Source organism: Hyla sarda, chromosome 4 (genome assembly GCF_029499605.1).
Source record: "Hyla sarda isolate aHylSar1 chromosome 4, aHylSar1.hap1, whole genome shotgun sequence".
NCBI classification, from domain to species: domain Eukaryota; kingdom Metazoa; phylum Chordata; class Amphibia; order Anura; family Hylidae; genus Hyla; species Hyla sarda.
This window is the reverse complement of record NC_079192.1, coordinates 262,841-286,627: the sequence shown is the minus strand read 5'-3', so window position 1 is coordinate 286,627 and position 23,787 is coordinate 262,841. Positions and strand designations below refer to the sequence as shown.

Here is a 23,787-nt window from a genome sequence, read left to right as displayed (position 1 = left end):
CTACTCCACCTGTATACACCATATATATATACTGGTCTACATCCTACTCCACCTGTATACACCATATATATATACTGGTCTACATCCTACTCCACCTGTATACACTATATATATATATACTGGTCTACATCCTACTCCACCTGTATACACCATATATATATACTGGTCTACATCCTACTCCACCTGTATACACTATATATATATACTGGTCTACATCCTACTCCACCTGTATACACTACATATATATATATACTGGTCTACATCCTACTCCACCTGTATACACCATATATATATATACTGGTCTACGTCCTACTCCACCTGTATACACCATATATATATACTGGTCTACATCCTACTCCACCTGTATACACCATATATATATACTGGTCTACATCCTACTCCACCTGTATACACCATATATATATATACTGGTCTACATCCTACTCCACCTGTATACACTATATATATATATACTGGTCTACATCCTACTCCACCTGTATACACCATATATATATACTGGTCTACATCCTACTCCACCTGTATACACTATATATATATATATACTGGTCTACATCCTACTCCACCTGTATACACCATATATATATACTGGTCTACATCCTACTCCACCTGTATACACTATATATATATATATACTGGTCTACATCCTACTCCACCTGTATACACCATATATATATACTGGTCTACATCCTACTCCACCTGTATACACTATATATATATACTGGTCTACATCCTACTCCACCTGTATACACTATATATATATATATATACTGGTCTACATCCTACTCCACCTGTATACACCATATATATATACTGGTCTACATCCTACTCCACCTGTATACACTATATATATATACTGGTCTACATCCTACTCCACCTGTATACACTATATATATATACTGGTCTACATCCTACTCCACCTGTATACACCATATATATATACTGGTCTACATCCTACTCCACCTGTATACACTATATATATATACTGGTCTACATCCTACTCCACCTGTATACACTATATATATATACTGGTCTACATCCTACTCCACCTGTATACACTATATATATATATACTGGTCTACATCCTACTCCACCTGTATACACTATATATATATATACTGGTCTACATCCTACTCCACCTGTATACACTATATATATATACTGGTCTACATCCTACTCCACCTGTATACACTATATATATACTGGTCTACGTCCTACTCCACCTGTATACACTATATATATACTGGTCTACATCCTACTCCACCTGTATACACTATATATATATACTGGTCTACATCCTACTCCACCTGTATACACTATATATATACTGGTCTACGTCCTACTCCACCTGTATACACCGTATATATATATACTGGTCTACATCCTACTCCACCTGTATACACTATATATATATATACTGGTCTACATCCTACTCCACCTGTATACACTATATATATACTGGTCTACGTCCTACTCCACCTGTATACACTATATATATACTGGTCTACATCCTACTCCACCTGTATACACTATATATATACTGGTCTACGTCCTACTCCACCTGTATACACTATATATATATACTGGTCTACATCCTACTCCACCTGTATACACTATATATATACTGGTCTACGTCCTACTCCACCTGTATACACTATATATATATACTGGTCTACATCCTACTCCACCTGTATACACTATATATATACTGGTCTACGTCCTACTCCACCTGTATACACTATATATATATACTGGTCTACGTCCTACTCCACCTGTATACACTATATATATACTGGTCTACGTCCTACTCCACCTGTATACACTATATATATATACTGGTCTACATCCTACTCCACCTGTATACACCATATATATATACTGGTCTACATCCTACTCCACCTGTATACACTATATATATATATACTGGTCTACATCCTACTCCACCTGTATACACTATATATATATATACTGGTCTACATCCTACTCCACCTGTATACACTATATATATATATATATATATGTACTGGTCTACATCCTACTCCACCTGTATACACTATATATATATACTGGTCTACGTCCTACTCCACCTGTATACACTATATATATATATATATACTGGTCTACATCCTACTCCACCTGTATACACTATATATATATATATACTGGTCTACATCCTACTCCACCTGTATACACTATATATATACTGGTCTACATCCTACTCCACCTGTATACACTATATATACTGGTCTACATCCTACTCCACCTGTATACACCATATATATATACTGGTCTACATCCTACTCCACCTGTATACACTATATATATATATATATATATATATATATATATATATACTGGTCTACATCCTACTCCACCTGTATACACTATATATATATATATATATATATATATACTGGTCTACATCCTACTCCACCTGTATACACTATATATATACTGGTCTACATCCTACTCCACCTGTATACACTATATATATATATATATATATATATATATATATATATATATATATATATAGGTCTATATCCTACTCCACCTGTATACACTATATATATATATATCGATATATATATATATATATATATATATATATACTGGTCTACATCCTACTCCACCTGTATACACTATATATATATATATATATATATATATATATATACTGGTCTACATCCTACTCCACCTGTATACACTATATATATATACTGGTCTACATCCTACTCCACCTGTATACACTATATATATATACTGGTCTACATCCTGCTCCACCTGTATACACCGTATATATATATATATATATATATATATACTGGTCTACATCCTACTCCACCTGTATACACCATATATATACTGGTCTACATCCTACTCCACCTGTATACACTATATATATATATATATACTGGTCTACATCCTACTCCACCTGTATACACCATATATATACTGGTCTACATCCTACTCCACCTGTATACACTATATATACTGGTCTACATCCTACTCCACCTTTATACACTATATATATATATACTGGTCTACATCCTACTCCACCTGTATACACTATATATATATATATATATATATATATATATATATATATATATATATACTGGTCTACATCCTACTCCACCTGTATACACTATATATATATATATATACTGGTCTACATCCTACTCCACCTGTATACACTATATATATATATATACTGGTCTACGTCCTACTCCACCTGTATACACTATATATATATATATATATATATATATATATACTGGTCTACATCCTACTCCACCTGTATACACTATATATATATATATATATATATATATATACTGGTCTACATCCTACTCCACCTGTATACACTATATATATATATATATATATATATATATATATATATATATATATACTGGTCTACATCCTACTCCACCTGTATACACTATATATATATATATCGATATATATATATATATATATATACTGGTCTACATCCTACTCCACCTGTATACACTATATATATATATATATATATATATATATATATATATATATATATACTGGTCTACATCCTACTCCACCTGTATACACCATATATATACTGGTCTACATCCTACTCCACCTGTATACACTATATATATATATATATATATATATATATATATATATATATATACTGGTCTACATCCTACTCCACCTGTATACACCATATGTGTGTGTGTATATATATATATATATATATATATATTATACTGGGCTATACAAAAATGGTCCGGACACAATTATTGGCGCCTTTCATATTTGTGGATAAATAAGATTGTTTCCAGCCTGTGATGTTCCTTTATACTCACCTGGGACAAGTAACAGGTGTGGGCAATATAAAAATCCCACCTGAAAGCAGATAAAGGAGAGAAGTTCACTTAGTCTTTGCATTGTGTGTCTGTGTGTGCCACACTAAGCATGGACAACAGAAAGAGGAGAAGAGAACAGAAAGAGGAGAAGAGAACAGAAAGAGGAGAAGAGAACAGAAAGAGGAGAAGAGAGAACAGAAAGAGGAGAAGAGAGAACAGAAAGAGGAGAAGAGAACTGTCTGAGGACTTGGGAACCAAAATTGTGGAAAAATATCAACAATCTCCAGGTTACACGTCCATCTCCAGAGATCTAGATTTGTCTTTGTCCACAGTGCGCAACATTATCAAGAAGATTACACCCCATGGCACTGTAGCTAATCTCCCTGGGCGTGGACGGAAGAGAAAAACAGATGAAAGGTGTCACCACAGGATAGTCCGGATGGTGGATAAGCAGCCCCAAACAAGTTCCAAAGATATTCAAGCTGTCCTGCAGTCTCAGGGAGCATCAGTGTCAGCGCAAACTCAGACAACATTTAAATGAAATGAAACTCTATGGAGGAGCCCCAGGAGGACCCCACTATGGAGGAGACCTGGGAGGACCCCCACTATGGAGGAGACCCAGGAGGACCCCACTATGGAGGAGACCCAGGAGGACCCCACTATGGAGGAGACCCAGGAGGACCCCCCTATGGAGGAGACCTGGGAGGACCCCACTATGGAGGAGACCCAGGAGAACCCCACTATGGAGGAGACCCGGGAGGACCCCCACTATGGAGGAGACCCAGGAGGACCCCCACTATGAAGGAGACCCAGGAGGACCCCGCTATGGAGGAGACCCAGGAGGACCCCGCTATGGAGGAGACCCAGGAGGACCCCACTATGGAGGAGACCCAGGAGGACCCCACTATGGAGGAGACCCAGGAGGACCCCACTATAGAGGAGACCCAGGAGGACCCCACTGCTGACACATAAAAAAGAGAGACTACATTTTACCAAAATGAACTTGAGTAACCAAAATCCTTCTGGGAAAACGTCTTGTGGACAGATGAGACCAAGAGAGAGCTTTTTGGTAAAGCGCATCATTCTACTGTTTACCGAAAACAGAATGAGGCCTACAAAGAAAAGAACACAGTACCTACAGTGACATATGGGGGAGGTCAGTGATGTTTTGGGTTGTTTTGCTGCCTCTGGCACTGGGGGCCTTGAATGTGTACAAGACATCATGAAATCTGAGGATTACCAATGGATTTTGGGTCGCACTGTACAGCGCAGTGTCAGAAAGCTGGGTTTGTGTCCGAGATCTTGGGTCTTCCAGCAGGACAATGACCCCAAACATACGTCAAAAAGCCCCAGAAATGGATGACAACAAAGCGCTGGAGAGTTCTGAAGTGTCAGCAATGAGTCCAGATCTAAATCCCATTGATCACCTGTGGAGAGATCTTATAATTACTGTTGGGAAAAGGCGCCTTCCAATAAGAGACCGGGAGCAGTTTGTAAAGGAAGAGTGGTCCAACATCCCGGCTGAGAGGTGTAAGAAGCTTATTGATGCTTATAGGAAGAGTGGTCCAACATTCCGGCTGAGAGGTGTAAGAAGCTTATTGATGGTTATAGGAAGAGTGGTCCAACATTCCGGCTGAGAGGTGTAAGAAGCTTATTGATGGTTATAGGAAGAGTGGTCCAACATTCCGGCTGAGAGGTGTAAGAAGCTTATTGATGGTTATAGGAAGAGTGGTCCAACATTCCGGCTGAGAGGTGTAAGAAGCTTATTGATGGTTATAGGAAGAGTGCTCCAACATTCCGGCTGAGAGGTGTAAGAAGCTTATTGATGGTTATAGGAAGAGTGGTCCAACATTCCGGCTGAGAGGTGTAAGAAGCTTATTGATGGTTATAGGAAGAGTGGTCCAACATTCCGGCTGAGAGGTGTAAGAAGCTTATTGATGGTTATAGGAAGAGTGCTCCAACATTCCGGCTGAGAGGTGTAAGAAGCTTATTGATGGTTATAGGAAGAGTGGTCCAACATTCCGGCTGAGAGGTGTAAGAAGCTTATTGATGGTTATAGGAAGACACTGATTTCACTTATTTTTTCCAAAGGGTGAGCAACCAACTATTAAGGGTGCCAATAATTGTGTCCAGCCCATTTTTGGAATTTGGTGACATTATGTCCAATTTGCTTTTTTTCCTCCTTTTTTGGTTTAGTTCCAATACACACAAAGGGAATAAACATGTGTATAGCAAAACCTGTGTTACTGCAATCCTTTCCTGTGAGGAATACTTCATTTTATAGAAAAATGTCAGGGGGGACAACATTTACGGCCATGACTGTTTAACTGTGAGCTCCCCCTAGTGGCTGCTGCAGGTGTTAGTGAGCTCCCCCTAGTGGTGGCTGATGGTGTTAGTGAGCTCCCCCTTGTGGTGGCTGCAGGTGTTAGTGAGCTCCCCCTAGTGGCTGCTGCAGGTGTTAGTGAGCTCCCCCTAGTGGCTGCTGCAGGTGTTAGTGAGCTCCCCCTAGTGGTGACTGCAGGTGTTAGTGAGCTCCCCCTAGTGGTGGCTGATGGTGTTAGTGAGCTCCCCCTAGTGGTGGCTGTTGGTGTTAGTGAGCTCCCCCTAGTGGCTGCTGCAGGTTTTAGTGAGCTCCCCCTAGTGGTGGCTGTTGGTGTTAGTGAGCTCCCCCTAGTGGCTGCTGCAGGTTTTAGTGAGCTCCCCCTAGTGGTGGCTGCAGGTGTTAGTGAGCTCCCCCTAGTGGTGGCTGCAGGTGTTAGTGAGCTCCCCCTAGTGGTGGCTGATGGTGTTAGTGAGCTCCCCCTAGTGGTGGCTGTTGGTGTTAGTGAGCTCTCCCTAGTGGTGGCTGATGGTGTTAGTGAGCTCCCCCTAGTGGCTGCTGCAGGTTTTAGTGAGCTCCCCCTAGTGGTGGCTGATGGTGTTAGTGAGCTCTCCCTAGTGGTGGCTGATGGTGTTAGTGAGCTCTCCCTAGTGGTGGCTGTTGGTGTTAGTGAGCTCCCCCTAGTGGCTGCTGCAGGTTTTAGTGAGCTCCCCCTAGTGGCTGCTGCAGGTTTTAGTGAGCTCCCCCTAGTGGTGGCTGATGGTGTTAGTGAGCTCCCCCTAGTGGTGGCTGCAGGTGTTAGTGAGCTCCCCCTAGTGGTGGCAGATGGTGTTAGTGAGCTCTCCCTAGTGGTGGCTGCAGGTGTTAGTGAGCTCCCCCTAGTGGTGGCTGCAGGTGTTAGTGAGCTCCCCCTAGTGGTGGCAGATGGTGTTAGTGAGCTCTCCCTAGTGGTGGCTGCAGGTGTTAGTGAGCTCCCCCTAGTGGTGGCTGATGGTGTTAGTGAGCTCCCCCTAGTGGTGGCTGATGGTGTTAGTGAGCTCCCCCTAGTGGTGGCTGATGGTGTTAGTGAGCTCCCCCTAGTGGTGGCTGATGGTGTTAGTGAGCTCCCCCTAGTGGTGGCTGATGGTGTTAGTGAGCTCCCCCTAGTGGTGGCTGTTGGTGTTAGTGAGCTGCTGCAGGTTTTAGTGAGCTCCCCCTAGTGGCTGCTGCAGGTGTTAGTGAGCTCCCCCTAGTGGCTGCTGCAGGTTTTAGTGAGCTCCCCCTAGTGGTGGCTGATGGTGTTAGTGAGCTCCCCCTAGTGGTGGCTGCAGGTGTTAGTGAGCTCCCCCTAGTGGTGGCTGCAGGTGTTAGTGAGCTCCCCCTAGTGGTGGCTGCAGGTGTTAGTGAGCTCCCCCTAGTGGTGGCTGCAGGTGTTAGTGAGCTCCCCCTAGTGGTGGCTGATGGTGTTAGTGAGCTCCCCCTAGTGGTGGCTGATGGTGTTAGTGAGCTCCCCCTAGTGGTGGCTGCAGGTGTTAGTGAGCTCCCCCTAGTGGTGGCTGCAGGTGTTAGTGAGCTCCCCCTAGTGGCTGCTGCAGGTGTTAGTGAGCTCCCCCTAGTGGCGGCTGATGGTGTTAGTGAGCTCCCCCTAGTGGTGGCTGCAGGTGTTAGTGAGCTCCCCCTAGTGGTGGCTGATGGTGTTAGTGAGCTCCCCCTAGTGGTGGCTGATGGTGTTAGTGAGCTCCCCCTAGTGGTGGCTGCAGGTGTTAGTGAGCTCCCCCTAGTGGTGGCTGATGGTGTTAGTGAGCTCCCCCTAGTGGTGGCTGCAGGTGTTAGTGAGCTCCCCCTAGTGGTGGCTGATGGTGTTAGTGAGCTCCCCCTAGTGGTGGCTGCAGGTGTTAGTGAGCTCCCCCTAGTGGTGGCTGATGGTGTTAGTGAGCTCCCCCTAGTGGTGGCTGCAGGTGTTAGTGAGCTCCCCCTAGTGGTGGCTGCAGGTGTTAGTGAGCTCCCCCTAGTGGTGGCTGATGGTGTTAGTGAGCGCCCCCTAGTGGTGGCTGCAGGTGTGATATAGCTGAGCTCTGCTTTAAGGCTAAGTTTCCACTTTGGTTTTTTTCTGGCAGTTTTTGGATTTCTGCCACTGCAGTTTTGAGCCAAAGTCAGAAGTGGATCCATAAGGGAGAAGTGTAAGTCCTTCCTTTATATGTCCTATTCCTTTTGAATACACTTCTGGCTTTGGCTCAAAGACTGCAGTGGCAAATATCCAAAAACTGCCAGAAAAAAAACCAAGTGGAAACTTAGCCTAAAGGGGTACTCCGGTGGAAAACCTTTTTTTTTATTATTTATTTATTTATTTTTTTAAATCAACTGGTGCCAGAAGGTTAAACAGATTTGTAAATTACTTCTATTAAAAAAACTTAATCCTTCCAGTACTTATTAGCTGCTGAATACTACAGAGGAAAGAGGATTATTTTCTTTTTGGAACACAGAGCTCTCTGCTGACATCACGAGCACAGTGCTCTCTGCTGACATCTCTGTCCATTTTAGGAACTATCCAGAACAGCATATGTTTTCTATGGGGATTTTCTCCTACTCTGGACAGTTCTTAAAATGGACAGAGATGTCAGCAGAGAGCACTGTGGTCATGATGTCAGCAGAGAGCTCTGTGTTCCAAAAACACGATGCAGTGGCTAATAGCGCTAATAGCGTGCGGCAGTGATCGCTGTGCCGCGCACTATTAACCCTTTAGACGCAGCGTTCAAAGTTGAACGCTGTGTCTAAAGTTAAAGTGAAACCATCGCGGTGTCCCGAACAGCTGTTAGACACGAGGAGGGCCCCTACCTGCCTCCGATCGCTGAATAACTACTCAGTGCCTGAGATCCAGGCATGAGCAGTCAAGCGGCAGAATCATCGATCCCTGGTTTCCTATGAGAAACCAGTGATCAATGTAAAAGATCAGTGTGTGCAGTGTTATAGGTCCCTATGGGATAACAATGATCAGTATAAGAGATCAGTGTGTGCAGTGTTATAGGTCCCTATGGGATAACAATGATCAGTATAAGAGATCAGTGTGTGCAGTGTTATAGTCTCATGGGATAACAATGATCAGTATAAGAGGTCAGTGTGTGCAGTGTTATAGGTCCCTATGGGATAACAATGATCAGTATAAGAGATCAGTGTGTGCAGTGTTATAGGTCCCTATGGGATAACAATGATCAGTATAAGAGATCAGTGTGTGCAGTGTTATAGTCTCATGGGATAACAATGATCAGTATAAGAGGTCAGTGTGTGCAGTGTTATAGGTCCCTATGGGATAACAATGATCAGTATAAGAGATCAGTGTGTGCAGTGTTATAGGTCCCTATGGGATAACAATGATCAGTATAAGAGATCAGTGTGTGCAATGTTATAGTCTCCTATGGGATAATAATGATCAGTATAAGAGATCAGTGTGTGCAGTGTTATAGGTCCCTATGGAATAATAATGATCAGTATAAGAGATCAGTGTGTGCAGTGTTATAGTCTCCTATGGGATAACAATGATCAGTATAAGAGATCAGTGTGTGCAGTGTTATAGGTCCCTATGGGATAATAATGATCAGTATAAGAGATCAGTGTGTGCAGTGTTATAGTCTTCTATTGGATAACAATGATCAGTATAAGAGATCAGTGTGTGCAGTGTTATAGTCTCCTATGGGATAATAATGATCAGTATAAGAGATCAGTGTGTGCAGTGTTATAGTCTCCTATGGGATAATAATGATCAGTATAAGAGATCAGTGTGTGCAGTGTTATAGGTCCCTATGGGATAATAATGATCAGTATAAGAGATCAGTGTGTGCAGTGTTATAGCCTCCTATGGGATAATAATGATCAGTATAAGAGATCAGTGTGTGCAGTGTTATAGGTCCCTATGGGATAATAATGATCAGTATAAGAGATCAGTGTGTGCAGTGTTATAGTCTCCTATGGGATAACAATGATCAGTATAAGAGATCAGTCTGTGCAGTGTTATAGGTCCCTATGGGATAACAATGATCAGTATAAGAGATCAGTGTGTGCAGTGTTATAGGTCCCTATGGGATAATAATGATCAGTATAAGAGATCAGTGTGTGCAGTGTTATAGTCTCCTATGGGATAATAATGATCAGTATAAGAGATCAGTGTGTGCAGTGTTATAGTCTCCTATGGGATAATAATGATCAGTATAAGAGATCAGTGTGTGCAGTGTTATAGGTCCCTATGGGATAATAATGATCAGTATAAGAGATCAGTGTGTGCAGTGTTATAGTCTCCTATGGGATAATAATGATCAGTATAAGAGATCAGTGTGTGCAGTGTTATAGGTCCCTATGGGATAATAATGATCAGTATAAGAGATCAGTGTGTGCAGTGTTATAGTCTCCTATGGGATAATAATGATCAGTATAAGAGATCAGTGTGTGCAGTGTTATAGTCTCCTATGGGATAATAATGATCAGTATAAGAGATCAGTGTGTGCAGTGTTATAGTCTCCTATGGGATAATAATGATCAGTATAAGAGATCAGTGTGTGCAGTGTTATAGTCTCCTATTGGAGCTATAACGTTGCGAAGAAAAGTGAATTAAAAAAAAGTGAATAAAGATCATTTAACCCCTTCCCTAATAAAAGTTTGAATCACCCCCCTTTTCCCATAAAAAAAAAACAGTGTAAATAAACATATATGGTATCGCCGCGTGCGGAAATGTCCGAATTATAAAAATATTTCGTTAAACCGCACGGTCAATGGCGTACGCGCAAAAACATTCTAACTCCAAAATAGAATTATTTTTGGTCACTTTTTATATCATGAAAAAATGAATAAAAAGTGATCAACAAGTCCGATCAATACAAAAAATGGTACCAATAAAAACTTCAGATCACGGCGCACATACCGGCCCGTACGCGGTAAAATAAAAAAGTTATAGGGGTCAGAAGATGAGAATTTTAAACGAATACATTTTCCTGCATGTAGTTATGATTTTTTCCAGAAGTGCGACAAAATCACCTATATAAGTCGGGATCATTATAACCGTATGGACCTACAGAATAATAAGGGGTCATTTTTACCGAAATATGCACTGGGTAGAAATGGAAGCCCCCAAAAGTTACAAAATGGCTTTTTTTTTTCTTCAATTTTGTCTCACAATGTTTTTTTTTTTCCGTTTCGCTGTAGATTTTTGGGTAAAATGACTGATGTCACCGCAAAGTAGAATTGGTGGCGCAAAAAATAAGCATCATATGGAATTTTAGGTGCAAAATTGAAAGAGTTATGATTTTTTAAAGGTAAGGAGGGAAAAACGAAAGTGCAAAAATGGAAAACCCCCTGGTCCTTAAGGGGTTAACCATAACCACATTACCATCTTTGCCTTATGTTTCCTATAATACATCCCCCTCTGTATACCCCCATACCAGACGTGGTGCCCCCGGACTCCTCTATATTTTTGTCTCTTGTAGATGAGGTCGGGGCTCTGGTGTTTGATATCGGGTCTTACTCGGTCCGAGCCGGTTATGCTGGTGAAGATTGCCCCAAGGTAACGTCCTCCTCCAGAACCTCTTTATGTCCACAGGATCGGGGTCACAACACGTGGGGCCCCATTAATGATTGATGAGGAGGCCCTCAATACTCACGGACTCTTCTCTTCTGCCCAGGCCGACTTCCCGACCACCCTGGGGGTCTTCTCTCCGGATGAGTCTCTGTCCTCGGAGATGGAGAAGGATCGGAAGCTGAGCCGGGTGTATTACATCGACACCACCTGTCTCCATGTGCCGCGGCCACTTACCGAGGTCACGTCTCCACTGAAGAACGGCATGAGTGAGACCGATGTGCCAAAACTCAACCAAGCCATGTGTGTTGTCTGCCAGCTCTGCCATCATGTGCCATCCTGTGCTTCCCGGCCTTACTGCAATCATTACCCATAATCCTTCATTACCATGGGTGAGGGCATCTGTAGGGTGAGGGGAGAACACTGTGTACAATGTATCCAGAAAGTCTTCACACCCCCCCCTGGTCACTATGTACAATGTATCCAGAAAGTCTTCACCCCCCCCCCCCCCGGTCACTATGTACAATGTATCCAGAAAGTCTTCACACCCCCCCCTGGTCACTATATACAATGTATCCAGAAAGTCTTCACCCCCCCCCCCCCCGGTCACTATGTACAATGTATCCAGAAAGTCTTCACCCCCGGTCACTATATACAATGTATCCAGAAAGTCTTCACCCCCCCCCCCCCGGTCACTATATACAGTGTATCCAGAAAGTCTTCACCCCCAGTCACTATATACAATGTATCCAGAAAGTCTTCACACCCCCCCCCCTGGTCACTATATACAATGTATCCAGAAAGTCTTCACCCCTCCCCCCGGTCACTATATACAATGTATCCAGAAAGTCTTCACCCCTCCCCCCGGTCACTATATACAATGTATCCAGAAAGTCTTCACACCCCCCGGTCACTATGTACAATGTATCCAGAAAGTCTTCACCCCCGGTCACTATATACAATGTATCCAGAAAGTCTTCACCTCCCCCCCCCCCCCTGGTCACTATATACAATGTATCCAGAAAGTCTTCACCCCCCCCCTGGTCACTATATACAATGTATCCAGAAAGTCTTCATCCCTCCCCCCGGTCACTATATACAATGTATCCAGAAAGTCTTCACACACCCCCGGTCACTATGTACAATGTATCCAGAAAGTCTTCACCCCCCCCCCTGGTCACTATATACAATGTATCCAGAAAGTCTTCACACCCCCCCTGGTCACTATATACAATGTATCCAGAAAGTCTTCACCCCCCCCTGGTCACTATATACAATGTATCCAGAAAGTCTTCACACCCCCCCCCGGTCACTATATACAATGTATCCAGAAAGTCTTCACCCCCGGTCACTATATACAATGTATCCAGAAAGTCTTCACCCCTGATCACTATATACAATGTATCCAGAAAGTCTTCACCCCCGGTCACTATATACAATGTATCCAGAAAGTCTTCACCCCCGGTCACTATATACAATGTATCCAGAAAGTCTTCACCCCCCCCCCCGGTCACTATATACAGTGTATCCAGAAAGTCTTCACCCCCGGTCACTATATACAATGTATCCAGAAAGTCTTCACACCCCCCCCCTGGTCACTATATACAATGTATCCAGAAAGTCTTCACCCCCGGTCACTATATACAATGTATCCAGAAAGTCTTCACCTCCCCCCCCCCCCTGGTCACTATATACAATGTATCCAGAAAGTCTTCACCCCCCCCGGTCACTATGTACAATGTATACAGAAAGTCTTCACCCCCCCCCTGGTCACTATATACAATGTATCCAGAAAGTCTTCACCCCTCCCCCCGGTCACTATATACAATGTATCCAGAAAGTCTTCACACACCCCCGGTCACTATGTACAATGTATCCAGAAAGTCTTCACCCCCCCCCTGGTCACTATATACAATGTATCCAGAAAGTCTTCACACCCCCCTGGTCACTATATACAATGTATCCAGAAAGTCTTCACCCCCCCCTGGTCACTATATACAATGTATCCAGAAAGTCTTCACACCCCCCCCCCCCCCCGGTCACTATATACAATGTATCCAGAAAGTCTTCACCCCCGGTCACTATATACAATGTATCCAGAAAGTCTTCACCCCTGATCACTATATACAATGTATCCAGAAAGTCTTCACCCCCGGTCACTATATACAATGTATCCAGAAAGTCTTCACCCCTGATCACTATATACAATGTATCCAGAAAGTCTTCACCCCCGGTCACTATATACAATGTATCCAGAAAGTCTTCACCCCCCCCCCCCGGTCACTATATACAATGTATCCAGAAAGTCTTCATCCCCCCCCCCGATCACTATATACAATGTATCCAGAAAGTCTTCACCCCCGGTCACTATATACAATGTATCCAGAAAGTCTTCACCCCCCCCCCCCTGGTCACTATATACCATGTATCCAGAAAGTCTTCACTCCCCGGTCACTATATACAATGTATCCAGAAAGTCTTCATCCCCCCCCGATCACTATATACAATGTATCCAGAAAGTCTTCACCCCCGGTCACTATATACAATGTATCCAGAAAGTCTTCACCCCCCCTGGTCACTATATGCAATGTATCCAGAAAGTCTTCACCCCCCCCTCCGGTCACTATATACAATGTATCCAGAAAGTCTTCACCCCCGGTCACTATATACAATGTATCCAGAAAGTATTCACCCCCCCTGGTCACTATATGCAATGTATCCAGAAAGTCTTCACCCCCCCCCCTCCGGTCACTATATACAATGTATCCAGAAAGTCTTCACCCCCGGTCACTATATACAATGTATCCAGAAAGTCTTCACCCCCGATCACTATATACAATGTATACAGAAAGTCTTCACACCCCTTCACTATATACAATGTATCCAGAAAGTCTTCACCCCCGGTCACTATATACAATGTATCCAGAAAGTCTTCACCCCCCCCTGGTCACTACATACAATGTATCCAGAAAGTCTTCACCCCCCCCTGGTCACTATATACAATGTATCCAGAAAGTCTTCACCCCCCGGGTCACTATATACAATGTATCCAGAAAGTCTTCACACACACACCCCCCCCCCCGGTCACTATATACAATGTATCCAGAAAGTCTTCACCCCCGGTCACTATATGCAATGTATCCAGAAAGTCTTCACACCCCTTCACTATATACAATGTATCCAGAAAGTCTTCACCCCCGGTCACTATATGCAATGTATCCACAAAGTCTTCACACCCCTTCACTATATACAATGTATCCAGAAAGTCTTCACCCCCAGTCACTATATACAATGTATTCAGAAAGTCTTAACCCCCGATCACTATATACAATGTATACAGAAAGTCTTCACCCCCCAGTCACTATATACAATGTATCCAGAAAGTCTTCACACACACACCCCCGGTCACTATATACAATGTATCCAGAAAGTCTTCAACCCCCCCCCCCCGGTCACTATATACAATGTATCCAGAAAGTCTTCACCCCCGGTCACTATATACAATGTATCCAGAAAGTCTTCACCCCCGGTCACTATATACAATGTATCCAGAAAGTCTTCACCCCCCCCCCCGGTCACTATATACAATGTATCCAGAAAGTCTTCACACACCCCCCGGTCACTATATACAATGTATCCAGAAAGTCTTAACCCCCCCTGGTCACTATATACAATGTATCCAGAAAGTCTTCACCCCCCCTGGTCACTATATGCAATGTATCCAGAAAGTCTTCACCCCCCCTGGTCACTATATGCAATGTATCCAGAAAGTCTTCACACCCCCCCTGTCACTATATACAATGTATCCAGAAAGTCTTCACCCCCAGGCACTATATACAATGTATCCAGAAAGTCTTCACCCCTGGTCACTATATACAATGTATCCAGAAAGTATTCACCCCCTGTCACTATATACAATGTATACAGAAAGTCTTCACCCCTGGTCACTATATACAATGTATCCAGAAAGTCTTCACCTCCCCGGTCACTACATACAATGTATCCAGAAAGTCTTCACCCCTGGTCACTATATACAATGTATCCAGAAAGTATTCACCCCCGGTCACTATATACAATGTATACAGAAAGTCTTCACACCCCTTCACTATATACAATGTATCCAGAAAGTCTTCACCTCCCCGGTCACTATATACAATGTATCCAGAAAGTCTTCACCCCCCCCTGGTCACTATATGCAATGTATCCAGAAAGTCTTCACCCCCCCACTCACTATATACAATGTATCCAGAAAGTCTTTACCCCCGGTCACTATATACAATGTATCCAGAAAGTCTTCACCCCCCCCCCCCGGTCACTATATACAATGTATCCAGAAAGTCTTCACCCCCCCGGTCACTATATACAATGTATCCAGAAAGTCTTCACCCCCCCACTCACTATATACAATGTATCCAGAAAGTCTTCACCCCCGGTCACTATATACAGTGTATCCAGAAAGTCTTCACCCCCCCCCCGGTCACTATATACAATGTATCCAGAAAGTCTTCACCCCCGGTCACTATATACAATGTATCCAGAAAGTCTTCACCCCCCCCCCCCCGGTCACTATATACAATGTATCCAGAAAGTCTTCACACCCCCCCGGTCACTATATACAATGTATCCAGAAAGTCTTCACCCCCGGTCACTATATACAATGTATCCAGAAAGTCTTCACCCCCCCTGGTCACTATATACAATGTATCCAGAAAGTCTTCACCCCCCCTGATCACTATATGCAATGTATCCAGAAAGTCTTCACACCCCCCCTGTCACTATATACAATGTATCCAGAAAGTCTTCACCCCCGGTCACTATATACAATGTATCCAGAAAGTCTTCACCCCTGGTCACTATATACAATGTATCCAGAAAGTATTCACCCCCGGTCACTATATACAATGTATACAGAAAGTCTTCACACCCCTTCACTATATACAATGTATCCAGAAAGTCTTCACCTCCCCGGTCACTACATACAATGTATCCAGAAAGTCTTCACCCCTGGTCACTATATACAATGTATCCAGAAAGTATTCACCCCCGGTCACTATATACAATGTATACAGAAAGTCTTCACACCCCTTCACTATATACAATGTATCCAGAAAGTCTTCACCTCCCCGGTCACTATATACAATGTATCCAGAAAGTCTTCACCCCCCCTGGTCACTATATGCAATGTATCCAGAAAGTCTTCACCCCCCCACTCACTATGTACAATGTATCCAGAAAGTCTTTACCCCCGGTCACTATATACAATGTATCCAGAAAGTCTTCAACCCCCCCCCCCCCGGTCACTATATACAATGTATCCAGAAAGTCTTCACCCCCCCGGTCACTATATACAATGTATCCAGAAAGTCTTTACCCCCGGTCACTATATACAATGTATCCAGAAAGTCTTCAACCCCCCCCCCCCCCCCCCCCCGGTCACTATATACAATGTATCCAGAAAGTCTTCACCCCCGCCCCTGGTCACTATATACAATGTATCCAGAAAGTCTTCACCCCCGGTCACTATATACAATGTATCCAGAAAGTCTTCACCCCCGGTCACTATATACAATGTATCCAGAAAGTCTTCACCCCCCCCCCCCCCCCGGTCACTATATACAATGTATCCAGAAAGTCTTCACCCTCCCCCGGTCACTATATACAATGTATCCAGAAAGTCTTCACCCCCCCCCCCCCCCCGGTCACTATATACAATGTATCCAGAAAGTCTTCACCCCCCCCGGTCACTATATACAATGTATGCAGAAAGTCTTCACCCCCCCTGGTCACTATATGCAATGTATCCAGAAAGTCTTCACCCCCCACTAACTATATACAATGTATCCAGAAAGTCTTCACACCCCCCCCCCCCCCGATCACTTTATACAATGTATCCAGAAAGTCTTCACCCCGATCACTATATACAATGTATCCAGAAAGTCTTCACCCCCGGTCACTATATACAATGTATCCAGAAAGTCTTCACCCCCGATCACTATATACAATGTAGCCAGAAAGTCTTCACCCCCGGTCACTATATACAATGTATCCAGAAAGTCTTCACCCCCGGTCACTATACACAATGTATCCAGAAAGTCTTCACCCCCGGTCACTATATACAATGTATCCAGAAAGTCTTCAACCCCGATCACTATATACAATGTATCCAGAAAGTCTTCAACCCCGATCACTATATACAATGTATCCAGAAAGGCTTCACCCCCTGGTCACTATATACAATGTATCCAGAAAGTATTCACCCCCGGTCACTATATACAGTGTATCCAGAAAGTCTTCACCCCCGGTCACTATACACAATGTATCCAGAAAGTCTTCACCCCCGGTCACTATATACAGTGTATCCAGAAAGTCTTCACCCCCCGGTCACTATATACAATGTATCCAGAAAGTCTTCACCCCGATCACTATATACAATGTATCCAGAAAGTCTTCACCCCGATCACTATATACAATGTATCCAGAAAGTCTTCACCCCCGGTCACTGTATACAATGTATCCAGAAAGTCTTCACCCCCGGTCACTGTATACAATGTATCCAGAAAGCAGAAAGTCTTCACCCCCGATCACTATATACAATGTATCCAGAAAGTCTTCACCCCCCCTGGTCACTATATACAATGTATCCAGAAAGTCTTCATCCCCCCCCGATCACTATATACAATGTATCCAGAAAGTCTTCACCCCCGGTCACTATATACAATGTATCCAGAAAGTCTTCACCTCCCCCCCCGGGTCACTATATACAATGTATCCAGAAAGTCTTCACCCCCCAGTCACTATATACAATGTGTCCAGAAAGTCTTCACCCCCGATCACTATATACAATGTATCCAGAAAGTCTTCACCCCCGGTCACTATATACAATGTATCCAGAAAGTCTTCACCCCCGGTCACTATATACAATGTATCCAGAAAGTCTTCACCCCTGGTCTCTTCTGTCACATTTTGTTCTGTTGCTCTTGTGTTCCCATCATTCTGCCCCCAATATCCCAGATGTGAGGCCTTTATATAGACAGGGCTGAGACTCCCAAAATCCTGTCCAGTGGTGGAAAAACATCTCAGAGATGATCAAGAGAAGTGGGAGGAGCCAGAGAAATATTTTATGTGTCATAGTAAAGGGTATGAATACTTATGTCCAGGAGGAATCACATTTTTCCTTTTCAATAAATGATGAACATGAGGAGAAACAGAACAAAATGTGACAAATGTAAAAGGGTGTGAAAACTTTCTGAATGCCTTGTAGTCGTAGTCATATAAGCATATGCACAGTCGCATGTAATGGTATTTATTACCGGCACCCCACATGGGCTCAGTAGTTGACCCTTGGCTGGTCATTAGGGAGTAAGTATGATGTGGGTGGGCAGTACGTGGGCGTCCATCTTGACTTGTGGAGCACAGACAGTTGACCGCGGAACGGAGACCAGACAGTTGACCGCGGAGCGGAGACTAGACAGTTGACCGCGGAGCAAAGATCAGACAGTGGACCGCGGAGCGGAGACCAGACAGTGGACCGCGGAGCGGAGACCAGACAGTGGACCGCGGAGCGGAGACCAGACAGTGGACCGCGGAGCAAAGATCAGACAGTGGACCGCGGAGCGGAGACCAGACAGTGGACCGCGGAGCGGAGACCAGACAGTGGACCGCGGAGCGGAGACCAGACAGTGGACCGCGGAGCAAAGATCAGACAGTGGACCGCGGAGCGGAGACCAGACAGTGGACCGCGGAGCGGAGACCAGACAGTGGACCGCGGAGCGGAGACCAGACAGTGGACCGCGGAGCGGAGACCAGACAGTGGACCGCGGAGCGGAGACCAGACAGTGGACCGCGGAGCGGAGACCAGACAGTGGACCGCGGAGCGGAGACCAGACAGTGGACCGCGGAGCGGAGACCAGACAGTGGACCGCGGAGCGGAGACCAGACAGTGGACCGCGGAGCGGAGACCAGACAGTGGACCGCGGAGCGGAGACCAGACAGTGGACCGCGGAGCGGAGACCAGACAGTGGACCGCGGAGCGGAGACCAGACAGTGGGCCGCGGAGCGGAGACCAGACAGTGGACCGCGGAGCGGTGACCAGACAGTGGACCGCGGAGCGGAGACCAGACAGTGGACCGCGGAGCGTACATCAGACAGTGGACCGCGGAGCGTACATCAGACAGTGGACCGCGGAGCGGAGACCAGACAGTGGACCGCGGAGCGGTGACCAGACAGTGGACCGCGGAGCGGTGACCAGACAGTGGACCGCGGAGCGGAGACCAGACAGTGGACGGCGGAGCGGAGACCAGACAGTGGACGGCGGAGCGGAGACCAGACAGTGGACGGCGGAGCGGAGACCAGACAGTGGACGGCGGAGCGGAGACCAGACAGTGGACGGCGGAGCGGAGACCAGACAGTGGACGGCGGAGCGGAGACCAGACAGTGGACGGCGGAGCGGAGATCAGACAGTGGACCGCGGAGCGGAGATCAGACAGTGGACCGCGGAGCGGAGATCAGACAGTGGACCGTGGAGACCAGACAGTGGACCGCGGAGCGGAGATCAGACAGTGGACCACGGAGCAAACATCAGACAGTGGACCGCAGAGCGGAGATTAGGTGGGGGGCCACGAAGTGCGGTTCACCTCAGACCAGGTGCGGTCAGGACAGTAGTTGTGGGGGATCGGGCAGGTGAAGGATGAGCTGCTGATACCTGTTGTACCCCTGTACCCCACATTACATGCCCCCATATCTCCTCCTCCCTCTATCATTGTGTCTATCATTTCTCTGCACAGTCGAGGATTGGGACGCCTTCCAGGCCATACTCGACCACACCTTCAACAAGCACCTGAAGTCGGACCCCGCCTTACACCCCATCCTCATGTCTGAAGCCCCCGTGAGTAATTTAAGTCACCCTGTGGGGGGGGGGGGGAGATCTGGCCTTAAAGGGGTACTCCGGACAGGTACCAGGCTCCATGCCAGGAACTGTCCAGGGCAGGAGAGGATTGCTATGGGGATTTGATCCTACTCTGAACAGAGGTGTCAGCAGAGAGCACTGTGGTGGAAAGAACTTCACAACTTCCTCTGGAGCATACAGCAGCTGATAAGTACTGGAAGGATTAAGATTTTTATGTAGAAGTAATTGACAGGTCTGTATAATTTTCTGGCACCAGATGATTTGAGAACATTTTTCTCTCCGGAGTACCCCTTTAAGCCCTTTTCTGTCTGGGTCACCCTGCAGGGGGGCGATACTTATTTCTTGTCATTGTATTTCAGTGGAATGCCCGAGCCAAGCGGGAGAAGCTGACGGAGCTGATGTTTGAACATTATAACATCCCGGCTTTCTTCTTGTGTAAGACGGCCGTACTGACTGCGTAACCTTCACGGCACATAGTGACCAGGGCACAGATCTGGGGGGGATGTTCTGCAGGATGATGGTCTCTGGGGTGATGTTCTGCAGCATGATGGTCTCTGGGGTGATGTTCTGCAGCATGATGGTCTCTGGGGTGATGTTCTGCACAATAACGGTCTCTGGGATGATGTTCTGCAGGATGATGGTCTCCGGGGTAATGTTCTGCAGGATGGTGGGCTCTGGGGTGATTTTCTTCAGGACGATGGTCTCTGGGGAGATGTTCTGCAGGATTATGGCCTCTGGGATGATGTTCTGCAGGATGATGGTCTCTGGGGGGGATGTTCTTCAGGATGATGGTCTCTGGGGGGATGTTCTGCAGGATGATGGTCTTTGGGATCATGTTCTGTAGGATGACGGTCTCTGGGGTGATGTTCTGCAGGATGACGGTCGCTGGGGTGATGGTCTGCAGGATGACTGTCTCTGGAGTGATGTTCTGCAAGATGACGGTCTCTGGGGTGATGTTCTGCAAGATGACGGTCTCTGGGGTAATGTTCTGCAGGATGATGACGGGTTCTGGGGTGATGTTCTGCAGGTTGTCGGTCTCTGGGGTGATGTTCTGCAGGATCTTGGTCTCTGGGGTGATGTTCTGCAGGATGTTTGGTCTCTGGGGAGATGTTCTGCAGGATTATAGTATCTGGGGAGATGTTCTGCAGGACTTATATTTCTTCCTCACTTTTCCTTAACCCTTTGCTCTCTGTAGCTTTGCCAATGGTAGATCTACAGGCTTAGTGTTAGACAGCGGAGCCACCCACACCACTGCCCTCCCAGTGCATGATGGGTATGTTCTTCAGCAAGGTGAGTGACACCACTGAACTCTCCATCCCGGACGAGCCCCCCGCACCACCCAGTAAGTGGGATTCTTTGTTCTGTCGCAGGTATTGTGAAGTCGCCCCTGGCCGGGGATTTCATCACTATGCAGTGCAGGGAGTTATTTCAAGAGATGGGGGTTGAAATTATCCCCCCCTACATGATCGCTTCAAAGGTAATCACAGTGCTGCCATGAGGGGGCGCCCTAAGATGGACTCTGTGTGGATACACCCAGAGAGTGGTGCTACATATAACCCAAAGCTGTCAGTCACATGACACTGATGCCACCTTTATGTCTTCTCCAGGAACCTGTGCGGGAAGGATCACCCCCAAACTGGAGGAAGAAGGAGAAGCTGCCGACTGTCACCAAATCCTGGCAGAACTACATGAGTAATGTGAGTGTGAGACTGTGATTGTGCGATAGTGTGAGTGTATGTGTGAGATTGTGTGAGTCAGTGATTCTTAGTGTGTATATCAAGGAGTAATTGTGAGTGCAGCTTTGGGTATGTGTATATATCAAGGTGTAATTGTGTGTGAGTGTGTGTGTGTGTGTGTGTGCAGCTTTGGGTATAGTATGTGTGTATATCAAGGTATAATTGTGAGTGTGTGTGCAGCTTTGTGTATAGTATGTGTGTATATCAAGGTGTGAGTGTGTGTGCAGCTTTGGGTATGTGTATATATCAAGGTGTAATTGTGTGTGTGTGTGCAGCTTTGGGTATAGTACGTGTGTATATCAAGGTGTGAGTGTGTGTGCAGCTTTGGATATGTGTGTATATCAAGGTGTAATTGTGTGTGAGTGTGTGCAGCTTTGGGTATGTGTGTATATCAAGGTGTAATTGTGTGAGTGAGTGAGTGTGTGAGTGTGTGTGCAGCTTTGGGTATGTGTATATATCAAGGTGTAATTGTGAGTGCAGCTTTGGGTATGTGTGTATATCAAGGAGTAATTGTGTGTGCAGCTTTGGGTATGTGTGTATATCAAGGTGTAATTGTGTGAGTGAGTGAGTGTGTGAGTGTGTGTGCAGCTTTGGGTATGTGTGTATATCAAGGTGTAATTGTGAGTGCAGCTTTGGGTATGTGTGTATATCAAGGAGTAATTGTGTGTGCAGCTTTGGGTATGTGTGTATATCAAGGTGTAATTGTGTGTGTGTGTGTGTGTGTGTATGTGCAGCTTTGGGTATGTGTGTATATCAAGGTGTAATTGTGTGTGAGAGTGTGTGCAGCTTTGGGTATGTGTGTATATCAAGGTGTAATTGTGTGTGAGTGTGTGCAGCTTTGGGTATGTGTGTATATCAAGGTGTAATTGTGTGTGAGTGTGTGTGCAGCTTTGGGTATGTGTATATATCAAGGTGTAATTGTGTGTGTGTGTATGTGCAGCTTTGGGTATAGTACGTGTGTATATCAAGGTGTGAGTGTGTGTGCAGCTTTGGATATGTGTGTATATCAAGGTGTAATTGTGTGTGTGTGTGTGTATGTGCAGCTTTGGGTATAGTATGTGTGTATATCAAGGTGTGAGTGTGTGTGCAGCTTTGGGTATGTGTGTAGCGATCCAGAGGGAAGCTGGAGAAACGCCTGTGGGATGGCTGAGTGCAGTAGTTCCACAGAATTTCATGGTTTTGTCACAAGGCAGGAGGGCTTCACACAGTATTGGGGGGGGGGGGGGGGCTTAGTAGTAGTGATCAGCAGAAAGCCAAACACTCAGAAAGAGGTGCAACAAATTATCCAGTGGGTGACCTGTAATGTGTTGTAGTGTGGAGGTATCTGGCTGCTAGATGTCACTATTCTCTAGTCCCAATCTTCTCTGAGACATCTATTGTCTCACTTGTTGACCCCCAGTGGGTACCATTCAACA

At 45.3% G+C, this 23,787-nt stretch overlaps 1 protein-coding gene across 1 annotated transcript in view; it reads left to right on the top strand.

The window, feature by feature from the left end:
- Positions 1 to 23,787, top strand: part of LOC130367531 (actin-like protein 6B) — a 44,206-nt gene that overhangs the window by 957 nt on the left and 19,462 nt on the right. Inside the window, exons 2-8 of the mRNA XM_056569957.1 lie at positions 11,643 to 11,719; positions 11,838 to 12,000; positions 20,515 to 20,615; positions 20,996 to 21,093; positions 21,832 to 21,926; positions 22,007 to 22,113; positions 22,244 to 22,333. Of these exons, the coding sequence (XP_056425932.1) occupies positions 11,643 to 11,719; positions 11,838 to 12,000; positions 20,515 to 20,615; positions 20,996 to 21,093; positions 21,832 to 21,926; positions 22,007 to 22,113; positions 22,244 to 22,333 (731 nt within the window). The remainder of the gene's footprint in view (positions 1 to 11,642; positions 11,720 to 11,837; positions 12,001 to 20,514; positions 20,616 to 20,995; positions 21,094 to 21,831; positions 21,927 to 22,006; positions 22,114 to 22,243; positions 22,334 to 23,787) is intronic.